At 49.1% G+C, this 21,068-nt stretch overlaps 6 protein-coding genes across 6 annotated transcripts; 5 read left to right on the forward strand and 1 right to left on the reverse strand.

Moving 5' to 3' along the window:
- On the forward strand, positions 1–1,872 carry N7511_010249 (splicing factor cactin; the record flags this gene model as incomplete). The annotated part of the gene is made up of 5 exons (XM_057132626.1): positions 1–516; positions 573–1,037; positions 1,091–1,717; positions 1,776–1,808; positions 1,855–1,872. 5 exons carry the CDS (start codon positions 1–3, stop codon positions 1,870–1,872), a joined length of 1,659 nt encoding a protein of 552 aa, XP_056980614.1.
- A 1,332-nt stretch (positions 1,873–3,204) lies between these two features.
- On the forward strand, positions 3,205–4,522 carry N7511_010250 (forkhead box transcription factor; the record flags this gene model as incomplete). The annotated part of the gene is made up of 2 exons (XM_057132627.1): positions 3,205–3,825; positions 3,929–4,522. The coding sequence occupies 2 exons, from the start codon at positions 3,205–3,207 to the stop codon at positions 4,520–4,522; spliced, it is 1,215 nt and encodes a 404-aa protein (XP_056980615.1).
- Positions 4,523–9,575: 5,053 nt separating this feature from the next.
- Positions 9,576–10,325, reverse strand: N7511_010251 (60S ribosomal protein eL34; the record flags this gene model as incomplete). The annotated part of the gene is made up of 4 exons (XM_057132628.1): positions 9,576–9,764; positions 9,970–10,093; positions 10,234–10,247; positions 10,302–10,325. 4 exons carry the CDS (start codon positions 10,323–10,325, stop codon positions 9,576–9,578), a joined length of 351 nt encoding a protein of 116 aa, XP_056980616.1.
- Positions 10,326–10,732: 407 nt separating this feature from the next.
- On the forward strand, positions 10,733–15,355 carry prp8 (U4/U6-U5 snRNP complex subunit PRP8; the record flags this gene model as incomplete). Its single annotated transcript, XM_057132629.1, has 1 exon — positions 10,733–15,355. One exon carries the CDS (start codon positions 10,733–10,735, stop codon positions 15,353–15,355), a length of 4,623 nt encoding a protein of 1,540 aa, XP_056980617.1.
- Positions 15,356–15,387: 32 nt separating this feature from the next.
- On the forward strand, positions 15,388–17,859 carry N7511_010253 (uncharacterized protein; the record flags this gene model as incomplete). The annotated part of the gene is made up of 1 exon (XM_057132630.1): positions 15,388–17,859. One exon carries the CDS (start codon positions 15,388–15,390, stop codon positions 17,857–17,859), a length of 2,472 nt encoding a protein of 823 aa, XP_056980618.1.
- A 2,448-nt stretch (positions 17,860–20,307) lies between these two features.
- Positions 20,308–20,974, forward strand: N7511_010254 (SANT/Myb-like DNA-binding domain-containing protein; the record flags this gene model as incomplete). Its single annotated transcript, XM_057132631.1, has 2 exons — positions 20,308–20,640; positions 20,693–20,974. 2 exons carry the CDS (start codon positions 20,308–20,310, stop codon positions 20,972–20,974), a joined length of 615 nt encoding a protein of 204 aa, XP_056980619.1.
- Positions 20,975–21,068: the final 94 nt, after the last annotated feature.

Genomic DNA, 21,068 nt, shown 5'->3' on the forward strand with positions numbered 1-21,068 from the left:
ATGTCTTCACGACTTCCAGACCGATCAGATTCGAGGCGTGACCGGTCGCGATCTCCGTACTCGCAGCGCCAGCAGAACCATCCCCGTCGGGACGATCGAGAATGGCGCGGTCGACAAGACTCCGATCGCAACTGGGATAATGCCAGACCCGGTCCCTCTCAGCAGCCGCGCAATATGCGCGATCAAGTCCGCCTCAACTTGCTCCAAGAAGACCAGCAAGTGCGCGAGTGGGTTGCGCAGGAGGACGTGTTCGTGTTGAAGCAGGCCAAGAAGAAGGCAGAGATCCGCGTGAAGGAAGGTCGCGCAAAACCTATCGACTGGCTCACGGTCACCCTCCGTGTTATCGACCCTACACGCGATCCTCTAGATGATGAGATTGCAGACTCCGATTTGGATGTCGTGGATCCAGACGGCGTGTTTGAGGGTCTGTCACAAACCCAGCTACAAGATTTGGAGAAGGACATTGATACGTTTGTGAGCCTTGAAACAAATGCGCAGAACCGCGATTTCTGGCAGGTAAGGTTTCTTTGGGATCCCACTCAAGGATGATGTTGACCACCGTTATTCTTTAGACGATGAAAGTTATCTGCCGAGACCGTCAAAAGACCTCTACACCCGAAGGACGTGCCCTAAGCTCTGTAGCTGCAGATATCAACAAGCTCTTGAGCCCGAAAACCTACGAACAACTAAAAAATCTCGAAGTGCAAGTGAGAAGAAAGCTGAACTCGAATGAGCCAATCGATACAGACTACTGGGAAGAACTGCTTCGTAGTCTCACAGTCTGGAAGGCAAGGGCGAGACTGAGGAACGTTTATCAAATCATCATAGAGGAGCGTGTCCGTGATCTGAGAAAGCAACAGAGGGAGGAAGCTGAATCAATTCGAGCAAAATTGGCGCCTCTTGCTCCTGTCGTCATTGCGGGCGATATCGCAAACCCTGCTGAATTTGAAGGCCTGGATCCAGATCCATTGCTCCAAGTTCGCCCCGAGGACAAGGTTTTGGAAATCATGGATGAGTCTGCATTCCTTAACCAAGTGGTAAGTGCTCTTGCATCATCTGCTGTCGGACCACATGCTAATTCATTACACAGGCCCGCGAACGTCAGAAAATTCTCCGTATGGGCTTTGTCCCACTGCGTCAGCGAGCTAATGATAAGTCCACGGTAATGGCAACCCCAGCATCTACGAGCACGCCCGCGGCCTCTACATCCACCAGGTTCTCCTCTATCCCGAACGAGGACTTCTCACAGGCGACCAAAGCGCTTTACGAAAGGGAACTTGCCAAGGGTGTCAGCGAGAATGAGGAGATCTTCACTGGCGAAGAGGCCGTCAGTACAGTATCGCAACCCCAATGGGCTGGTAAGCATCGACCTAGAAAACCCCGATACTTCAATCGCGTTCAAATGGGTTACGAATGGAACAAGTACAACCAAACCCATTATGACCATGATAACCCACCACCTAAGGTTGTACAGGGTTACAAGTTCAACATCTTTTACCCCGACTTGATCGACAAAGCTAAGGCCCCAACATATCGCATCGAACGTGAGAACGGTCGCAAGCGTGGTGAATCGACGGCCGAAGCGGGCGAGGAAGACACCTGTCTCATTCGTTTTATGGCTGGACCACCGTACGAAGACATTGCTTTCCGAATTGTCGACAAGGAATGGGATTATAGTGCAAAGCGTGAGAGGGGGTTCAAGAGTACATTCGACAAGGTCAGTTATGCCGTGCAACTCTACAAGCCCTTTCCACTGACGTAATTGTTCTTTTTAGGGAATTCTTCAACTTCACTTCCAGTTCAAGAGGGTAGGTCAAATTCTACTGTTCAAGAAACTTCGCTAACTTGTCTCAGATCTATTACCGAAAGTAACACATGCGCAACAACTTTCCACATGGGCGTCATTTCGGGATGGAGAGGTGGATTACTACGCAGGAAACGTTCGGGGTGTATTTTCCAGATGCTCGACACCCAATGAATCCAGTCAAACCCGGATTGATTGGGCTGGAAACATTACCCCCGAAGTTTTAACACTTATTCTGCCGGACTCGATACATTGGGGGACTATCAAACGCTTGTTCCAACTACCTTGATTTGACCGCTGGCCATACCTCACATCTCACCAACGCTCCCCTTTGAACATCTGGGGGGCAACTAGTGTATCGATGAATACCGCTTGGGCTCAGTTTTTATTATTCCTTTTCTTTTTTATTCCTTTTTTACTAGGGTATTCTCTCGCGAAACGGGAGACGTTGGAGGCTGTGGTGACACTATCCCGGCCTGCAGAGTGCAGGATGATTCTGTCTTCCGGCTCGCTGTATGCAGCCTGTGATCAGGAAAGGAAAAAAAAAACAAGAAAATTAACGTCTGGGCTAGACAAAATTCAGGCAAAGCGGGCCCTTTTCCAGAACCGCGCCAGCGGCGATTTAGCGGTTAACTTCCAGAAAGTTGGCTTTTCAACCTAGAGATGACTTTCACTGCAGCTGCCCACCAGGGCCCTCTCTATGCCAGTGGTACTAGATCCAGTATCCAGCCACCTTGTCCTTTTATGCAATCATTGGCTGTCTAGGCTATGGATTGTTTCACAACTTGGGCATATAGGGAGGCGTTTTCCGTACGCAGTACTAGTCGCTCCATATCCCTTTCAAAAAGAAATCCAAAAAAACCCTGGGAAAAAAAAGAAATGAAAAGAATTTGGCCCAGACCGTCTTTTGTTTGGATTAAAATGCATCTCAAGGCTGTTTGCAGGTAAAAGAGCATGTGCCGTACTGTATGTGCTGGCAGAGAAGATCGTGCCTAAGTGGCTTCTTGAAGTGTACAGCTCCAATCTTGAATGGTGACAGCTGGGGATTCACTTTGTGCTCTCTACAGTACTTCTTCAGTCGTCTTTATCCTTTGACGCAGACCTTCTCTTCTTAGTATTTTTATCCTCATTTTGCCGTCTTTCTCTTCTCACTTTTTCCAATTCTTCACTTCCTTCAGAACATTATCAAAGTTACTTGATGAGAGATGATGGATAACTCGATCGATGCTCTTCGTCTACAGATGGCACATTTGCCAATAGACCGAGCAAGCGAACATCCCTTCTCGGCACAGCAAACTGAGTCTTCTTCTCTAGACCCTATCTATCACATCAATTCTCCCCAACCTTACAACCCTGGTCATCAGGCAGAGCACTGGTCGAGATTTAGATCTCACCAGACCATGACCATGGCACCCCTTCATCAACCCACCTTCCCCAATCCTTATGTGGTTGACTCTGGCCAATACGATGCCAACGCACATCATGACTATCCTCATCAACACAGCCAAGCTGCTTACGTTGATACTTTGTACACCCATTCACGTCCCGACTCCACCATGGCTAACCCATGCATGGGCTCAGCTACGTCCGAAGGAACAAGGCAGTTTAAAGGCCATTCAGATTGGACAGAATTGCAGTCCTTGCCTGTCTTCAAAGGGGATGAAATTTGTCAATTTTCCACGCACCTACAGCCTGTCCATGCAGTGCAACACATTCCCCCATCACCACTGTCGACTATCTCCTCTTACGAATCGCCAGAGTCCTTGATTATCGCCAGTCCAACAATGACTGTTCAAATAGTTGACCAGCTTTCACCGGAGTCTAGTGAGGATGATAGAGAAGATCGACCTGGACCAACTCCGTATTCTCATTTGATTTTCCGGGCTCTCAAGGAGGCCAAAGACAACAAGCTCCCTCTTCAGGACATCTACAATTGGTTCGAGAAGAATACGGACAAGGCCAAAAGCTCGGGTTCAAAAGGATGGCAAAACAGTATCCGGCATAATTTGTCTATGAATGCAGTAAGTACCCCGCTCTATGATCCTGGATATCAGTTTCGACTTTGATGGTCGCTTCATTTCCACCCCCTCTCCCTTTGACACAAGTACTAATAGTTTCATGCAGGGATTTGAAGCCGTCAAGGAAGAATCGGGCCCGGGCAAAAAGTCAGTGAACTTTTGGCGCCTGACACCTGAGGCGATTCACCGTAACCACGTCCAATCGACCACTCGATACCGCAAGTCAGTGAGTGCGACACGAAAGTCACTAGGTGCAAATGCTCGTGCCGCTCAGCGCCAGCGCACAGAGGCCAAGGGTGGGAATCCCTCAAAGGCATTGAAGACACGGCATCTCAATACCAGTCATGACGAGCCAAATGAAATCTATCACCACCATCCAATGGCCCTGCAATCTTACCCCATGGACGGTCATTACCCTCACCCGGACCCTCAAATGATGCCACCCTACATTTCACCTGTCCTCGCCCCGCCAATCGACAATGCTCTACAGAGATACGGTATGGACTCCGTGATCGGCTGTACAAACCTGCCCCCAGTCAACAATGGGTCGTTCTATGATTCCATGGGAACAACACCCGGGAATGGGACATTTGCACCGACACATGCAACACATGCGGGCTGGTATGCATCACAGTCGGATCATAATATGGCGATGATGACAGGATCCGATGGTCCGGCCGATCTCCACCATGGTGTGTAGGGAAGCCACACACACGCTCACGCACGCACATACATGAAAACAAGGGAAAAAAAGGAGGTGCTGGAAAGAAATTTGGTGGTTAAAGGCTCAGCAACTAAGCTGACTTGCATAATTTGTCTATTTTTACGATGTCTTTTTGGTGTTTTTCTGTCGTCTGATTTTGTTTTTCTTTCCTCGACAAATCCAATTCAGCCTTCCAATAGACTAGAGGCAAGGTGTATTTTTGTGCATATCCATTACTTGGATTGGGAAATATCTTTGCGGGTGTTCACACGGCGCGTGCCTCATGGCGAAGGCGATCTATCTCCTGCCTCTTTGCCTCGTTCTTGCTTGGGTTATTGCTTTTTTTTGGAGATTCCTGATATGAGGAAACAAAATGATTTTTTTTTAGTACTACTGTATTTGCCTCTTCAAATGTATCATAGATCAGGTGGTATTTGCCCACACATGGATCGATCGCCCACAGATTTATGCCGATCATCGTTCTCTGTCAAATTCTTCAACCGTTGGGTCCTCAGCTGAATCATCTAGTTTAGTTCCAGTTTGACTTTGATTTATTTTTGATGTGTGGTTTCGCTTCCATTGAGTCCCACTGTCTCGAGGGGCCATACAACTGGAAATTGGAACTGTTGGGCATGAACAACGCCAAGAAATAATAATATCCTTCTTCGACCGGGATCCGGACTCGCGAAGTAATTCTCCGCGAGAATACATCGACATTGTTGAAATTTGGCACAGATAAACGGCATGCTGTGCCGCTGGACATGCTTCCTATGGTATGTACATGACGGCGGTGTCTCAAGTGACAGAAATAGTTTCCACCCACAGCAGGTGGGAAAATTATTGAACAATAACCTGCATACTTAGGTCGTGAACAGCTGTTTCCCCCCTGTCTGTATGGTGATGTAACCGTCTATAAAAGGCCTTCCTTTTGCTAGCCTTCTCTGGTCTCTTTTAGCCCCCGGATTGACTATGCACAGGGAACTAAGCCACCATATACAGTCCCCATTACCCCCCACTCTATCACCCTATTCACTGCCTGCAGCCTACCAGGTGCTAGCATGAGACGGAGATTATTCGTTACAATGTGCTACCATTGTCTCAAGGTCATCTTTCCTCTTCATTTTCCCATCTCCGCTTTTGGGTCGCCTTCAAGGGCGGAACCCAAGGCTCCGAGCGTGTCGGGTATTCTGTATAGATCATAGATAGAGATATGACCCACTGTGTCACAGTTAAACGATCCCCTGTCGACAGTACGAGGCTACGAGGTTACAATGAAAGTTGATCGTACTGTATATTACAGGGGATAAAGCAGCGCACTGAGAATTACGTCGGGAGACCATTTCCTTTTTCGAGTTATGCCGATGATATGCCGCCATCAAATTTATCAAAAGGGGGGAAGAGGGGATGACTTCCGCACATGAATTAAAACAACGCCATGGAGTACGGTCATGTCCCCGATAACCCTTGGGAATATTACGACTGACTTGGGTGATAGTCAGATCGTCGATACACAAGTGACGAACACGGCATTAGTATCGGTCTTTGACATCATTCCCCAAATCCCCAGTGCAAGATATATCGACCATGTAATCACGGCTCGTGGATAAGTAAATAATGCATGATCAGCATTGTTGAGCAGGGGTCAGTAGGGGTCGTGCAGTCTCGGGTAGATCGTTCCACTTCTATACAGGTAATATGTTATACTGTCAATACCTCCGTATACCTACCTGGGCAAAAAAGCAACTTGCATCTGCGGAATCGGGGAGTCGCGGGGGCCACAGTGGCAAAGACGTAAAAGGATGCAGTTTTATGTACTGTACAGGCTGTACCTGTCCGCCGTTAGACAGGTGACAGCTGCAATGCAGTTCACAATGTGGCTGGGGGAGCCCACCTACCAGTGGGCTTTGCAGTGGTTTCTGAAGCTTCCTACGGGCCGTGCCGACATAGTGAAATTCGCTTTCTTTTTTTATTTCCAAGGAGTATTTCATTCGCGCATTATTTGAGGCCCCGAGAGCTACGAGTCATTATCGGATCCTCAATCTAACCCTAACCGCCACCGTCATACGGAACGATATTTATGTGGCCTTGACGTCAGCATGGGCCTTCACTAGTCTTCATTCGGTGTAAGATCTCTAGTGATAGGCGCACTACTTTGCGACCCAGTTGCTCCACAGATGTTCGCGTAAGCTACATGTCAATCGTTGGTGATTTTGTGACAGTGGCCGACTAACCGACGGGTAAACAATCCTGCGGCTGGTCATACTGTATACTTGGTGATAACACTAGCTTCCTTTGGCAAAAAGAAGCGGAGACATCCGAGCCAATCTTGATCAGACTAGCAATGTGTGAAATGCACGTGTAGCCAATAGATCCGAGATGGGAGGGGTCTCGTTATAACCGTGGCAACTTTTTGGCCAGCTAGCCCCTTATGTAGTGTACAGTACCTGCTGTACAGCAGTATTGCATCTGTCTCCTGTAGTTATTCTGTGTTCTTTATTGTTCTTTGTTGCATGACAAGACACTTTCAATCGTGTGAGTACCTACTCTAGGTCTGCATAACTTGTACTGTGTATCGCATTGGTGCGAAGGAGTTTAGATCTTCGGTGCCTCTCCAATGCAGGGAAGAGGCAGTCAGCATGTACAGTATAGCCTCAATTTCAAGCGCGAGGAACTTCAGGTACAGCCCCACTAGATTACCCAAATGATCGCATTGCAGTCACTAGATCGAGCACTGTTGATTGTTCCCAGATCGATTTCGATCTATCGACTTATTGCAAACGAAAACGAAAATCAAAAGGGGGTTGATCGTCTAGGTTCTTGATCTGGCATGCATCAATTGATCGATGTCGGTACGGGAAGCCTGTACCTAATGCCTGTCACTCGATATGTATCTCTGTCGCCGATAGGATATCCAGCCTGCTGGGTGCCGGGCTTCTTGGATTTGTAAATCCGATAAGTGATGTCTAGTCGGACGAGAAGCTACCGGTGATTGTTAGGTTCAACCACGAGAAAGCACACAGTCAACGACTTCTGGCCCTCGGTTGCTTCTTTGTCTCTGAACAATGGACATAAACTTCACCTGTCATGCGTTTGTGGGATGGAGCAGACCAGTTCAACAGCTGTCAATGGTGCATTTCCTTGTTTCACACTGGCGGCAGAAGGCCCATACAGTAGAGTGATACCATACAGAACAATCGCCTGACCGCTCCTTGGGTGTTCATCGGTAGATCCCACCGTCTGCTGTTAGCCGTGTCCCTGGGCTTTTGGAGTGGACCCAACGGCGAAATTTTCTTCTCATTTTGCTTTTGACAGGCAAAAAAAGAAAGCCCAGGAATAACATGAAGCCCATCTCGACCGGTGACTTATTCTATTGGCCGCTTTGATGTCCCGGAACTCTGGACGACTTGAGTTGTGTGGTTCACGTACATGCGCGCTTTCGTACTGTACCCTTTGGTACAGTAGAGCTGCGGAAGTGGAGGGATCGATGGTTATTGGTACTTTTTGACAAATCTCAACAAGATCTTCTACTGTATTATTGTTTTTCTTTTATTTTTCAGACCCCGAGGTAGCTTAGACTGGGCTACGAAAACAGATCTTGGAGGAGACGTTCTGTGTTCGTCACACGCCATGTTCATGCTGTGTAGTAAGGTGGCTAGAAAAGCTAGAATAAACGTCCAAGCATAATGCTATGCCTTTGTTCCATTCAAATCTTAAAGTCTAATGGGAAAGTTTTCAAATATGTTACATGTACCTGTACTCAGAATGACAGACAGGACCAGAGGGTCATTTGTCCAGTGTATCTGCAACCAATCCCGTCGGCAGCCTCATGCAGGTCAATGCTGCTGCAGGGATGAAGCTCCTACTCGAAATGGCAATCCGAGAGAATATCAGCAGTTCAAAGGCGTCATGCCAATATATTAAGGGCGTCTGTCATTGGTTTCCCAGACGATGCTATTCATAATAGGTGCTCCTGGTGTCTGATGCGGCTCTTACAAGATATACATCCGCGAGTCTATGTCATCGCACATGTGAGTTGCAACTCTTGACAATTCGAGTGCGTTTGATAAATAGCATAATGTAAGGTGCCAACAAATATATCATCTATGACATCCAAAAGGGCAAGCTGAAAATATCCACTGTAGACCGAGGGCCCTGAAACCCTTGATGAAAAGCGGTGTCATCTACCCTAAACTTGGCTGCACAATCAGTCGAGATCCAAATCCGTGAGAGGGCCAATTTCCGCGGACATAGAGTTCTCATAATAACGAGATCCTATCAACAATAGGGCCTCAAAGCTAATTGCGTTTCTGGTGTTTTGAGATGACCTGCAATTGCGTAGCGAGACAGACGGCTGCTGTGCTGGCTGCGTTCCAACCAAGTCATAGAACAAGGATTATTTGTACAAACTGCGTAACAGGGGAAAATGTAGCATGAGACTGGCTCTTGGTGACGTGAATTGGACCCATAGTTATCGCGGTGAAGATATTCAGCCCGGGGACTGGAGGTCTAGATCGGCTACTCGATGTAAATTTCAAACCCCAAGGCGATGGAGAGGGACACTGCAGGTATCTTGTAGCGTGAAGCCGAGACGTCGAGAAGCACCCTCGAGATTATGCAGATAATGCAATGTCTGCAATGACCAACGCAGAGAGAACGCCTTTGTTTTACACGACTACATTATTGCCAGAGCCGAAGACGGTTCTAGATGCGAATTGGAACAAGGACTGCGCCAGCCCGAAAGGCTACCATATTCTAGACCTACTCAGCTTGTCATAGCAGATCAACTACAGCAGTTGCGAGTCGGAACAGGCGAGTGCGAAACTTCCACCCGAGTTCCAAGGAACACCGTTTCAGACAACTCAATTCGACATATTTGGGAATCACTCATGAAGATAAATGAAATTGATTCATTTGCATAGCAGTGGGCCTTTTTTTGAGACCCGCGTGCTAGCTGTTCCTGTTCATCTTTAGGATTCTAAGAGAACCATTCCCAGCCGTTTTTCCCGTAACATTCGCTCCACCGAAAGAACAACACCGACAGAAAGCGCGCTTAGCGCTTGCCGGCCTTCTGCTGGGACTCCTTGAGGACCTTCTTGACGATCTTCTGCTCCTCGATCAGGAAGGCACGGACAATGCGGTCCTTGACGCAGCCAGCGCAGCGGGAACCACCGTAGGCACGGCTGACATTCTTCTTGGGGCGGGAGATCTGGGCGTACTCGCGGGGACGGAGAGCAGGGACCTAAAATCAGGATTATCAGTCGATCGATCTTTCCAAAATTGGTGCGAGACGGTCGTCAAGAGCATGCAGCGTTTCGGTCGGCCAGTCGTTGGTACTCCAGTCCTTCCAGACAGAGTTTTCCAGGTTGGTCGTCTGGCCCACCCGTAACCGCACACATCCCACAAATCCGTCGAAAATTACACCAGAGGCGCCAGGGAGCACTCACACCGGGGAGCTTGATGCCACAGTCACCGCACTTGGGAGCGGTACCCTTCTTCTTGAGGTGGAGGTACCGGAGCTCGCCGCCGGGGGTCTTGATGATGCGAACCTTGTTGGACCGCGTGTTGTACCTATCGAGTGGGAAAAAGAACCGTCAATAATTCGTTCGAACAGAAAGCAGGCCCATCTTCTGAAGAGATCGTAGCAACCATCGCAGGAAACGTGGGAATTGGGCATTCTTCAACTGGAGGGGAATTTTCTTCAAACGTACGGGTTCCGGCGGCGCTGCAACAGGGTTAGAATGATAATTTCCCAATCGATATCTCACAAGAAACTCACGTATTGCAGTCTGTTGTTGGTCATTTTGACTGTACTTGAACTGGTCAAGGGCGGCAGTTGTCGGAGTTGTCGTGAAGCAAAGTGAAATATGTCGAGACGGTTTGTGTGGGTTTCTGCTTCAGCCGACGCTAGCGCAGATTTGGCGAGGTTGCGCTAACCCCAATGCGGACTAGTGGCATTCGGAGCCGCCACCTCAAAGTTCAACGGGAGAAAGGAGCAGAGATAGTCACATCGCGTAGGGGATCGTGGATCTCGATCTTTGTCGCGTTTTCATCTTAATTGCTACCTTCAACCTTCATTGGTGTCTTAGCTCCCAGTTGGACTTTCTTTCTCCAGCTGAAAGTCCTGCTACTTATGACCTCCGACGTGGCTTGACGCGACTTTGATACCAACGCAACATCTTCGAGGGAGGGTCCCCATCCATTCCCATCATGGCTTCATTGCCACCTCCACCTCCTCCTCCCCCGGGATGGGGTGCAGCTCCTTCTATGCCGCTGGCCCCGCCGCCGCCAGGCTACCAGCCGCCGGCCGACCCGACCGTCGCAAAATTTGCGCAGAAGAAGAACGAATGGCTGCGCACGCAACGCAATCGATTCGGCGAGAAGCGCAAGGGAGGATTTGTTGAAACACAAAAGGCAGACATGCCGCCAGAGCATTTGCGGAAGATTGTCCGGGATATCGGCGATGTTTCGCAGAAGAAGTTCACCAACGAGAAGCGTAGCTATCTTGGTGCGCTCAAGTTCATGCCTCATGCAGTATTGAAGCTTCTAGAGAACATGCCCATGCCCTGGGAGTCAGCAAGAGAAGTCAAGGTTCTCTACCACGTCAACGGATGTCTGACTCTGGTCAACGAGACACCGCGCGTCATTGAGCCCGTTTTCCACGCTCAGTGGGCAACGATGTGGATGTGTATGCGTCGCGAGAAGAGCGATCGTCGACACTTTAAGCGTATGCGCTTCCCTCCTTTCGATGACGAGGAACCGCCTCTTTCCTGGTCCGAAAATATCGAAGATGTTGAGCCGTTAGAACCCATTCAGATGGAGCTCGACGAGGAAGAAGATGCGGCCGTTTACGAATGGCTCTACGACCACCGCCCCCTCCTCGACACTCCCCATGTCAATGGCCCGAGCTACAAGAACTGGAACCTCTCTCTTCCCCAGATGGCGACTCTTCATCGTCTCAGTCACCAGATTCTAAGTGATGTCGTTGACCAAAATTACTACCACATGTTCGACCTTAACAGCTTTTTCACTGCCAAGGCCCTTAACGTCGCTATTCCTGGCGGACCTCGTTTTGAGCCTCTTTACAAGGATATTGACCCTAACGACGAAGATTTTAGCGAGTTCAACGCCATTGACCGCATCATCTTCCGTGCCCCCATTCGAACCGAATACCGAGTCACCTTCCCCTTCCTATACAACACCCTACCTCGAAGTGTCAAGGTCGCTTGGTATTCTCACCCCCAAGTGGTCTATGTTCGCACCGAAGACCCCAACCTCCCCGCCTTTTACTTCGATCCTGTCATCAACCCTATCTCTTCCCGTTCCGTCGCACCAAAAAATATTACAGTCAGCCACGAAGACCAAATCTTCGGACCCGGCAATAATGAAGACGACGAATTCGAGCTTCCGGGTGAGGTCGAGCCATTCTTTGAGGACGAGGAACTTTATACATCCGATACTGCGTCCGCTATCGCCCTGTGGTGGGCCCCTCACCCATTCGATAAGCGGTCCGGCAAGATGGTTCGTGCACAGGATGTGCCACTGGTCAAGCAGTGGTACTTAGAACACTGCCCTCAGGGTCAACCCGTGAAGGTTCGGGTCTCCTACCAAAAGATGCTCAAGAGCTACGTCCTGAACGAGCTGCACAAGAGCACACCCAAGGCCCAGAGCAAGCAGAACCTGATGAAGACTTTGAAGACGACTAAGTTCTTCCAGCAAACAACCATCGACTGGGTCGAGGCCGGTTTGCAAGTCTGTCGCCAGGGTTTCAACATGCTTAACTTGCTGATCCACCGCAAGAACTTGACTTACCTCCACCTTGATTACAACTTCAACTTGAAGCCTGTCAAGACTCTCACCACAAAGGAGCGTAAGAAGTCTCGTTTCGGAAACGCTTTCCACTTGATGCGAGAGATCCTTCGCTTGACCAAGTTGATTGTCGACGCCCAGGTCCAATACCGTCTAGGCAACATTGATGCCTTCCAGCTTGCAGATGGTATCCTGTACGCTTTCAATCACGTCGGTCAGCTCACTGGTATGTACCGATACAAGTACAAGCTTATGCACCAGATCCGTTCCTGCAAAGACTTGAAGCATTTGATCTACTACCGATTCAACTCTGGCCCTGTTGGCAAGGGACCTGGTTGTGGTTTCTGGGCCCCAGCCTGGAGAGTCTGGCTCTTCTTCATGCGTGGTATCATTCCTTTGCTTGAACGATGGCTCGGAAACTTGCTCTCTCGTCAATTCGAGGGTCGTCACAGCAAGGGTGTTGCCAAGACTGTCACTAAGCAGCGTGTGGAATCTCACTTCGATTTGGAATTGCGTGCCTCCGTCATGGCCGATCTTATGGACATGATGCCTGAGGGTATCAAGCAGAACAAGGTCAACGTTGTTTTGCAGCATTTGTCAGAGGCTTGGAGATGCTGGAAGAGTAACATCCCCTGGAAGGTCCCTGGTCTCCCTGCTCCCATTGAGAACATTATTCTTCGATACGTCAAGAGCAAAGCGGACTGGTGGATTTCTGTTGCGCACTACAACAGAGAGAGAATTCGTCGTGGTGCAACCGTTGATAAAACCGTTGCAAAGAAGAATTTGGGCCGTCTTACGCGTCTCTGGCTCAAGTCTGAGCAGGAGCGCCAGCACAATTATCTGAAGGATGGTCCCTATGTTTCTTCCGAAGAAGCCGTGGCGATTTACACCACTATGGTCCACTGGCTAGAGTCTCGAAAGTTCTCTCCGATTCCCTTCCCCAGTGTTTCCTACAAGCATGACACTAAGATCTTGATTTTGGCGCTGGAGCGTCTGCGTGAGTCTTACTCTGTCAAGGGAAGATTGAACCAGAGTCAACGAGAGGAGTTGGCCCTAATTGAACAGGCCTATGATTCTCCTGGTACAACATTGGCTCGAATCAAGCGGTTCCTTCTGACACAGAGAGCCTTTAAGGAGGTCAAGATCGACATGAATGACAACTACAACAACATCAACCCCGTTTACGATATTGAGCCCATTGAAAAGATCACCGACGCCTACCTAGACCAGTATCTCTGGTACCAAGCTGAGCAACGTCATCTCTTCCCCGCTTGGATCAAGCCCTCAGACTCCGAAGTTCCCCCTCTTCTGACCTACAAGTGGACTCAAGGTATCAACAACCTGTCCAATGTGTGGGAAACTTCCGAGGGAGAGACCAACGTCATGATCGAAACCGAGCTTTCCAAGGTCTACGAGAAGATTGATCTCACACTATTGAACCGACTTCTCCGTCTGATCATGGATCACAATTTGGCTGATTACATCACTTCGAAGAACAACGTTCAGCTCAGCTACAAGGATATGAACCATACGAACAGCTATGGTCTTATCCGTGGTCTTCAGTTCTCCGGCTTTGTGTTCCAGTACTACGGCTTGATGATTGATTTGCTGCTCCTTGGTCTGCAAAGAGCCAGCGAAATGGCCGGTCCTCCTGGAAGCCCCAACGATTTCTTGCAGTTCAGAGATCGCGCCACCGAGACCAGACATCCCATCCGACTCTACACACGTTACGTCGACAAGATCTGGGTCTTCTTCAGATTCCAGGCCGATGACTCCCGTGATCTGATTCAACGTTTCTTGACCGAGAACCCAGATCCTAACTTCGAAAACGTAATTGGATACAAGAACAAAAAGTGTTGGCCTCGCGATTGTCGTATGCGCTTGATGCGTCACGATGTCAACCTTGGCCGTGCTGTCTTCTGGGATATGAAGAATCGTCTCCCAAGATCTATCACTACCATTGATTGGGATGATACATTTGCCAGCGTTTACAGCAAGGATAACCCCAACTTGCTGTTCTCCATGAATGGTTTCGAAGTCCGCATTCTTCCCAAGACCCGGAACATGAATGAAGAGTTCTCTGTCAAGGACAGTGTCTGGTCTTTGGTCGATAACTCCACCAAGGAGCGCACAGCGCACGCTTTCCTCCAAGTTACCGAAGAGGATATCCAGAAGTTCAACAACCGCATCCGTCAAATCCTCATGTCCTCCGGTTCGACAACGTTCACCAAGATTGCCAACAAGTGGAATACTGCCCTGATTGCTCTCTTCACCTACTACCGCGAGGCTGCTGTGTCGACCGTCAATCTTCTCGACACTATTGTGAAGTGTGAGACCAAGATCCAGACTCGTGTCAAGATTGGTCTCAACTCCAAGATGCCTTCTCGTTTCCCTCCTGCGGTATTCTACACACCTAAGGAGCTTGGTGGTCTCGGTATGATCTCAGGATCTCACATCCTCATTCCCACCAGTGACAAGCGCTGGTCCAAGCAGACTGATACCGGTATTACTCACTTCCGAGCGGGTATGTCACATGACGAGGAAACGCTTATCCCCAACATCTTCCGCTACATTATTCCCTGGGAGGCCGAATTCATCGATTCCCAGCGTGTGTGGATGGAATACTCGCAAAAGCGTATGGAGGCCCAGCAGCAGAACCGCCGCTTGACCTTGGAGGACCTGGAAGACAGCTGGGATCGTGGTCTTCCCCGTATCAACACTCTGTTCCAAAAGGATCGATCCACACTCAGCTTTGACAAGGGTTTCCGACTTCGTGCTGAGTTCAAACAGTACCAACTGATGAAGAGCAATCCCTTCTGGTGGACCAGTCAGCGACATGACGGTAAACTTTGGAACCTCAACGCTTACCGCACTGATGTTATCCAAGCGCTTGGCGGTGTTGAAACTATTTTGGAGCACACACTGTTCAAGGCGACAGCCTTCCCGTCCTGGGAGGGTCTTTTCTGGGAGAAAGGTCAGTCTATTATCCCGTTTTCATGCCTCATCAGGAGGACTTTGAGCTAACTTTTAATATAGCGAGCGGTTTCGAGGAATCCATGAAATTCAAGAAGCTCACCAATGCCCAAAGATCTGGTTTGAATCAAATTCCGAACCGTCGTTTCACTCTTTGGTGGTCCCCGACTATCAACCGTGCGAACGTCTACGTCGGTTTCCAGGTTCAATTGGATCTTACTGGTATCTTCCTACACGGTAAAATCCCAACTCTGAAGATCTCATTGATTCAGATTTTCCGTGCCCATTTGTGGCAGAAGATTCACGAGTCCGTTGTTATGGATTTGTGCCAGGTTCTGGATCAGGAATTGGAACAGCTTGGCATCGAAGCAGTTCAGAAGGAAACCATTCACCCGCGTAAATCTTACAAGATGAACAGCTCTTGCGCTGATATCCTGCTTTTCGCGACCAACAAGTGGAACATCACCCGGCCTTCCCTGGTATTCGACACGAAGGATGTCTATGAACCCAATACGACCAATAAGTTCTGGTTGGATGTCCAGCTGAGATATGGTGACTACGATTCTCACGATATTGAACGATACGTGCGGGCCAAATACCTCGATTACACCTCCGATAGCATGAGCATTTATCCTTCCAGCACTGGTCTGATGATTGGTGTCGATCTTGCATACAATCTCTTCTCAGCCTACGGACAATACTTCCCCGGTCTGAAGACTCTGATCCAGCAAGCCATGGCCAAGATCATGAAGGCCAACCCGGCTTTGTATGTCTTGCGTGAACGTATTCGCAAGGGTCTGCAACTCTACGCCTCTGAGAGCAACCAGGAATTCCTTAATTCCCAGAATTACTCCGAGCTCTTCAGTCCTCAGATTCAGTTGTTCATTGACGACACTAATGTCTACCGTGTCACGATCCACAAGACATTTGAGGGTAACTTGACCACGAAGCCCATCAACGGTGCAATCTTCATTTTCAATCCTCGCACCGGACAACTCTTCCTGAAAATCATTCACACCAGTGTCTGGGCAGGCCAGAAGCGTCTGGGTCAATTGGCCAAATGGAAGACAGCCGAAGAAGTGGCAGCTCTGATTCGTTCTCTTCCAGTGGAAGAACAACCCAAGCAGCTCATTGTAACTCGTAAGGGTCTTCTTGACCCTCTCGAGGTTCATTTGCTTGATTTCCCCAATATCTCCATCCGTGCCTCAGAGCTTCAGCTGCCCTTCCAGGCTGCGATGAAGGTCGAAAAGCTGGCCGATATGATTCTCCGTGCGACCGAACCCCAGATGGTGCTCTTTAACTTGTATGACGAGTGGCTCAAATCCATCTCGCCTTACACTGCTTTCTCTCGTCTTATTCTCATTCTCCGAGCCCTCCACGTCAATATTGACAAGGCTAAGATCATTCTTCGTCCTGACAAGACGGTCATCACTCAGGAGCACCACATCTGGCCCTCTCTCTCTGATGAGGATTGGATCAAGGTTGAAGTGCAACTGCGTGATTTGATCTTGAATGACTACGGCAAGAAGAACAATGTGAATGTGCAGAGCTTGACCAGCAGTGAAGTCCGTGACATCATTTTGGGTATGGAGATTAGCGCGCCTTCTCTGCAGCGACAGCAGGCGGCAGAGATTGAGAAGCAGCAGGAGGAGCAAAAGCAGCTCACTGCCGTGACCACCAAGACCCAGAACGCCCGTGGTGAGGATATTATTGTCACTACCACATCTCAGTATGAACAGCAATCCTTTGCGTCGAAAACTGAGTGGCGTACTCGTGCGATTGCGACGTCCAACCTCCGCACCCGGTCCAACAACATCTATGTCTCTTCTGATGACATCCGGGAAGACGGATACACCTACATCATGCCCAAGAACGTCCTCAAGCGATTCATCACCATTGCCGATCTTCGGGTGCAGGTTACGGGTTATATTTACGGTAGCTCTCCGCCGGACAACGACCAAGTCAAGGAGGTTCGCACTATTGTTATGATTCCTCAAGTTGGCAACACCCGGGATGTCCAACTCCCTCACCAGCTACCCCAGCATGACTACCTCCAGAACCTGGAGCCACTGGGTGTGATCCACACGGTTTCAGGAAATGAGCCGCCTTACATGTCTGCAGCCGATGTCACACATCATGCTCGACTCATGAACGCGCACCCCTCTTGGGATAAGAAGACCGTGACCATGACCGTCTCCTTCACCCCTGGATCCGTTTCCCTTGCCGCTTGGGGTCTGACTCCCTCAGGTTACAAGTGGGGTGCAGAGAACAAGGATACGACCTCGGATCAGCCACAGGGCTTCTCTACCAACATGGGAGAGAAGTGTCAACTGTTGCTGAGTGACAAGATCCGCGGTTATTTCTTGGTGCCCGAAGACAACCTTTGGAACTACAGCTTCATGGGTAGTTCCTTTGGCAGCGTGGAGAAGCGGCCTGTCTACGTTAAGATTGACACCCCGCTCAAGTTCTACGATGACCAACACCGTCCCCTACACTTCCAAAACTTTGCCGAGTTGGAAGACATTTGGGTGGACCGGTCCGACAACTTTGCGTAAACAAGCGTTGCACAGTCTATATTTCTATTTCCCGGGCGTCTGTCTTATTATTTCCCCTTGTTCTTTTTTTTTTTTCCCTATCTGGTTTGGCTTGTATCACGACAACCTAATTCATGTATTGCAGCGACAACCCAGGTAAAAGGAAAAGCAAGATGTATGAATTTTTGTACAATACGAGTTTTTGGCGAATCCCCTGTTGTTTATGAATGAAATCCTTTTTTATTGAAATCATGTCCCATGTACTGCTCGAGTATACGAGGCTGCAGTTTGCTCTGCAATGCATAGATCCACTAGTTGACATGGCAGCCACACACTTCCATACAGGGGGTTTCCTCTCAGGGTTGCCACGATGTGATCGGGTATTTCTCAATGAGATCCTGTCATTTGGCCAATGGACCCCTCCGTGTATGTGTCTAGGCTTAATTGGCGAGGAGCCATACGTGCGTTTCACTCAGTATACGTTTATGTTGTGTTAGCTGAGAGTAGGCCCGAGGCTTTAGTTCAGTATAGTGAAAGTATAAAGAATTACTCAAGCGCTCATCGTTTGATTAGGCTCAAGGTCCGTCTACTAAATATTAAATATAATCACTAGAGGCGTAGGTAAGTGCCAGGTCCAATAAGGAATGCCCTTGCGATCAAGGCTTACTCCCGCATCCCACCAACCTAGGAAGTCAAGGAACAGTACGGAGTATACGCTGAGCCACTCGGCCCAATACCTAAGCTGGCATTCTCGGTCGCCCAAAATACGCAGATGGCCATGTGCTCATTGCAAACAAAGGAAATATTGCTAGGGGATGTTCGAAACTACCCGCCACTCACAGCCTGCATAAACACCTGTCTATATTCCGCTTTGCATCAGAAGGGTCAGCGTTATTGACAAGTTATGGACAGATGACGGCCCGCATGCAGCTAGAAGAACTCAGGAGTCCATCTCAATCCTGGTTCTTCTCTGCTATTTGACAGACGCAGAGGACGGGCTTGGTGTGGCGCAACAGGTCGATGTGACTGACTCGCAAACTTCCCCTGACCTCCAATGATATCTTGTGTATGGTCCGGATTCCCCATTGTTGGCTTTGAATCCTTGCCTTCTTCTGTTTTGTTTCCTTCCAGCTTCTCCTATTATGGAAGGGGTTTCAGGCCCAAACCCGAATCTTGTCAGGTTGATCTTATCACCCACTGTTTCAACCCCTGCTCTTCTGTTCTGGCCTCTGAACCTGCGCCGCCTTGGCTCCGAAGAAACCCGGTGCACTGAGCAAATGGCTTCTCTTCGCTTACTTGCCTAACCTATACCATGTCCATCAGCCGATGTCATGTTGTCGATTCCATCCCCCCCGACAATGCGACGCGCTTGTTGAGATGATCACCCTGACGAATGAAAGGTTACTTTATACCTCCGTATGCATCCGGTTAAAAGCCGACGGCCGTCATATGCCGTGATCTTTCTATCGGTTCATAGCCCCAGCCTACCCTGGTCGATAAGTTGTTTCGTGTTTTGCCCCCTTGATCTCACCAACAAACCGTGTGGTAACTATGTCCCTTCCACGAGCAAAGTCTCGGGAGCTCGAAGAGTTGATGTCTGTGCGAAAAGAGTTCACCTCCATTAGCAATTGCCCTGAAACCCAAGCCGATGGATGCCTATCCCAGAGGTATTGCCGATGTTGACCGTCGACAATTCCCTCTTGCGGTCTGGTCCACTGGAGATTGGTCAAATCAGCCGGGAACGCACGCTCCAGTTGGTTGCCGGTACGCATGGGATTCTCTCTCTTGGTTAGGCTGGAGATTTCCGAACGATGGTGGAATTTAATAACATGCCCTGTCCGGTTTGGTTTCTAAAAGTTAGATATTCAACTCCATTTCATCTTTGTTATGTCATGGCTTACGCTTGAGCAAGCAGCGAGCCCTGAAAACTGGACATTCTCAAGTGATTCTGTTCTGTCTGAGCCCAATAAATCAGGGCCAGAGGGCGTTTCCAGCTTACCGTTCGTTTTGTGCATTCTCTCAGTGTCGGTATATGCCTACAAATAATACTCAGTACTGCAAAGGATCTATGGAGGGATATAATCCACATGCTCCCGTGGAAAATATAACCGATAATGTTTACTACGTTTCACGCCACCCACAACAAAGTCAGCCTACCGAATACACCTACCCTCATCAAACCAACCTGTCGTATGTACCACTTCCGCCTCCACCTCATGTCACTTCTGTCAACGACACCACACGCTTTACGAGTATTACGCTTCCGTACCCGAACCAATCCCAGGACACCAGAAATCTGGCTCAGTACGACAGTCGAGATTGGATGCAATGGAGCACCCGTATGTCGAGCAGCATGCCGACGGAGATATCTCCTCCAATACCACAGTTAATAGAGGATAGTCACGAGTCTCCCCAACGGCATAGGGACAGTGAATATTTCCCCCCATGAACAGTTCTCATAGACACAGGATGCCGCAAATACCAGAGCTTCAGGACGAGCTCGAAGACGGATCGCAAACAACGAGCAGATCAACAACCCACAGGTGCTTGGTAGGGAGAGATGACTTCCCAAAGCCCCGGCCAAACTGTGAATTCAAGCAGAAGTTCACACCAGATGATGATGAGCTCTTAAAGCTTCTGAAACATGATAAGAAGGACCCTTATCGACTGGGGTCCAAGGATGACTCGCTGACATGGAGGCAAATTGCGGACTTTTTTCCTGGTCGAGCGCCAGGAACCTTACAGGTACATTACTGTAAGGAAGTCAATGCGAAGAAGGCACCGGAATGGACTGAGCAATTGGTTGGTATTGCATAGCGAAATTCCTCAAGTCGAGTGCTAATGACAGTTGCAGGACAACAAACTGAGGGCTGCGATGGCAGAGTATGAGAAGGAGCGATGGCAGGTGATAGCGAAGATAGTCAAGGGAAAGAACTACGCAGCGGCTTGTGAAGAACGAGCACGACTGTTACAAAAGCTAGATCTAGAAGGGCAAAAACCACAATATTCCAGGAGAGACCAGGCAGAGGCTCAATTGCAAATGCACGATCGAGATCGAGAACAAGAAGACATGGAAGAGGAACGGGCAATGCTGGCTAAGAATCGCAAGACGCAAGGAAGGAAGCGAAAGATGTAAAATCAAGACCAGGAGAAATTGAAACGATACAGGGTTTTGCATGTTAATCGGGCCTGTCCTTAGCGTAAGTTCACGTTGATCAGCTTCCTATACT

Source organism: Penicillium nucicola (genome assembly GCF_028828085.1).
Source record: "Penicillium nucicola strain IBT 29836 chromosome Unknown utg000010l, whole genome shotgun sequence".
Taxonomy (NCBI): Eukaryota; Fungi; Ascomycota; class Eurotiomycetes; order Eurotiales; family Aspergillaceae; genus Penicillium; species Penicillium nucicola.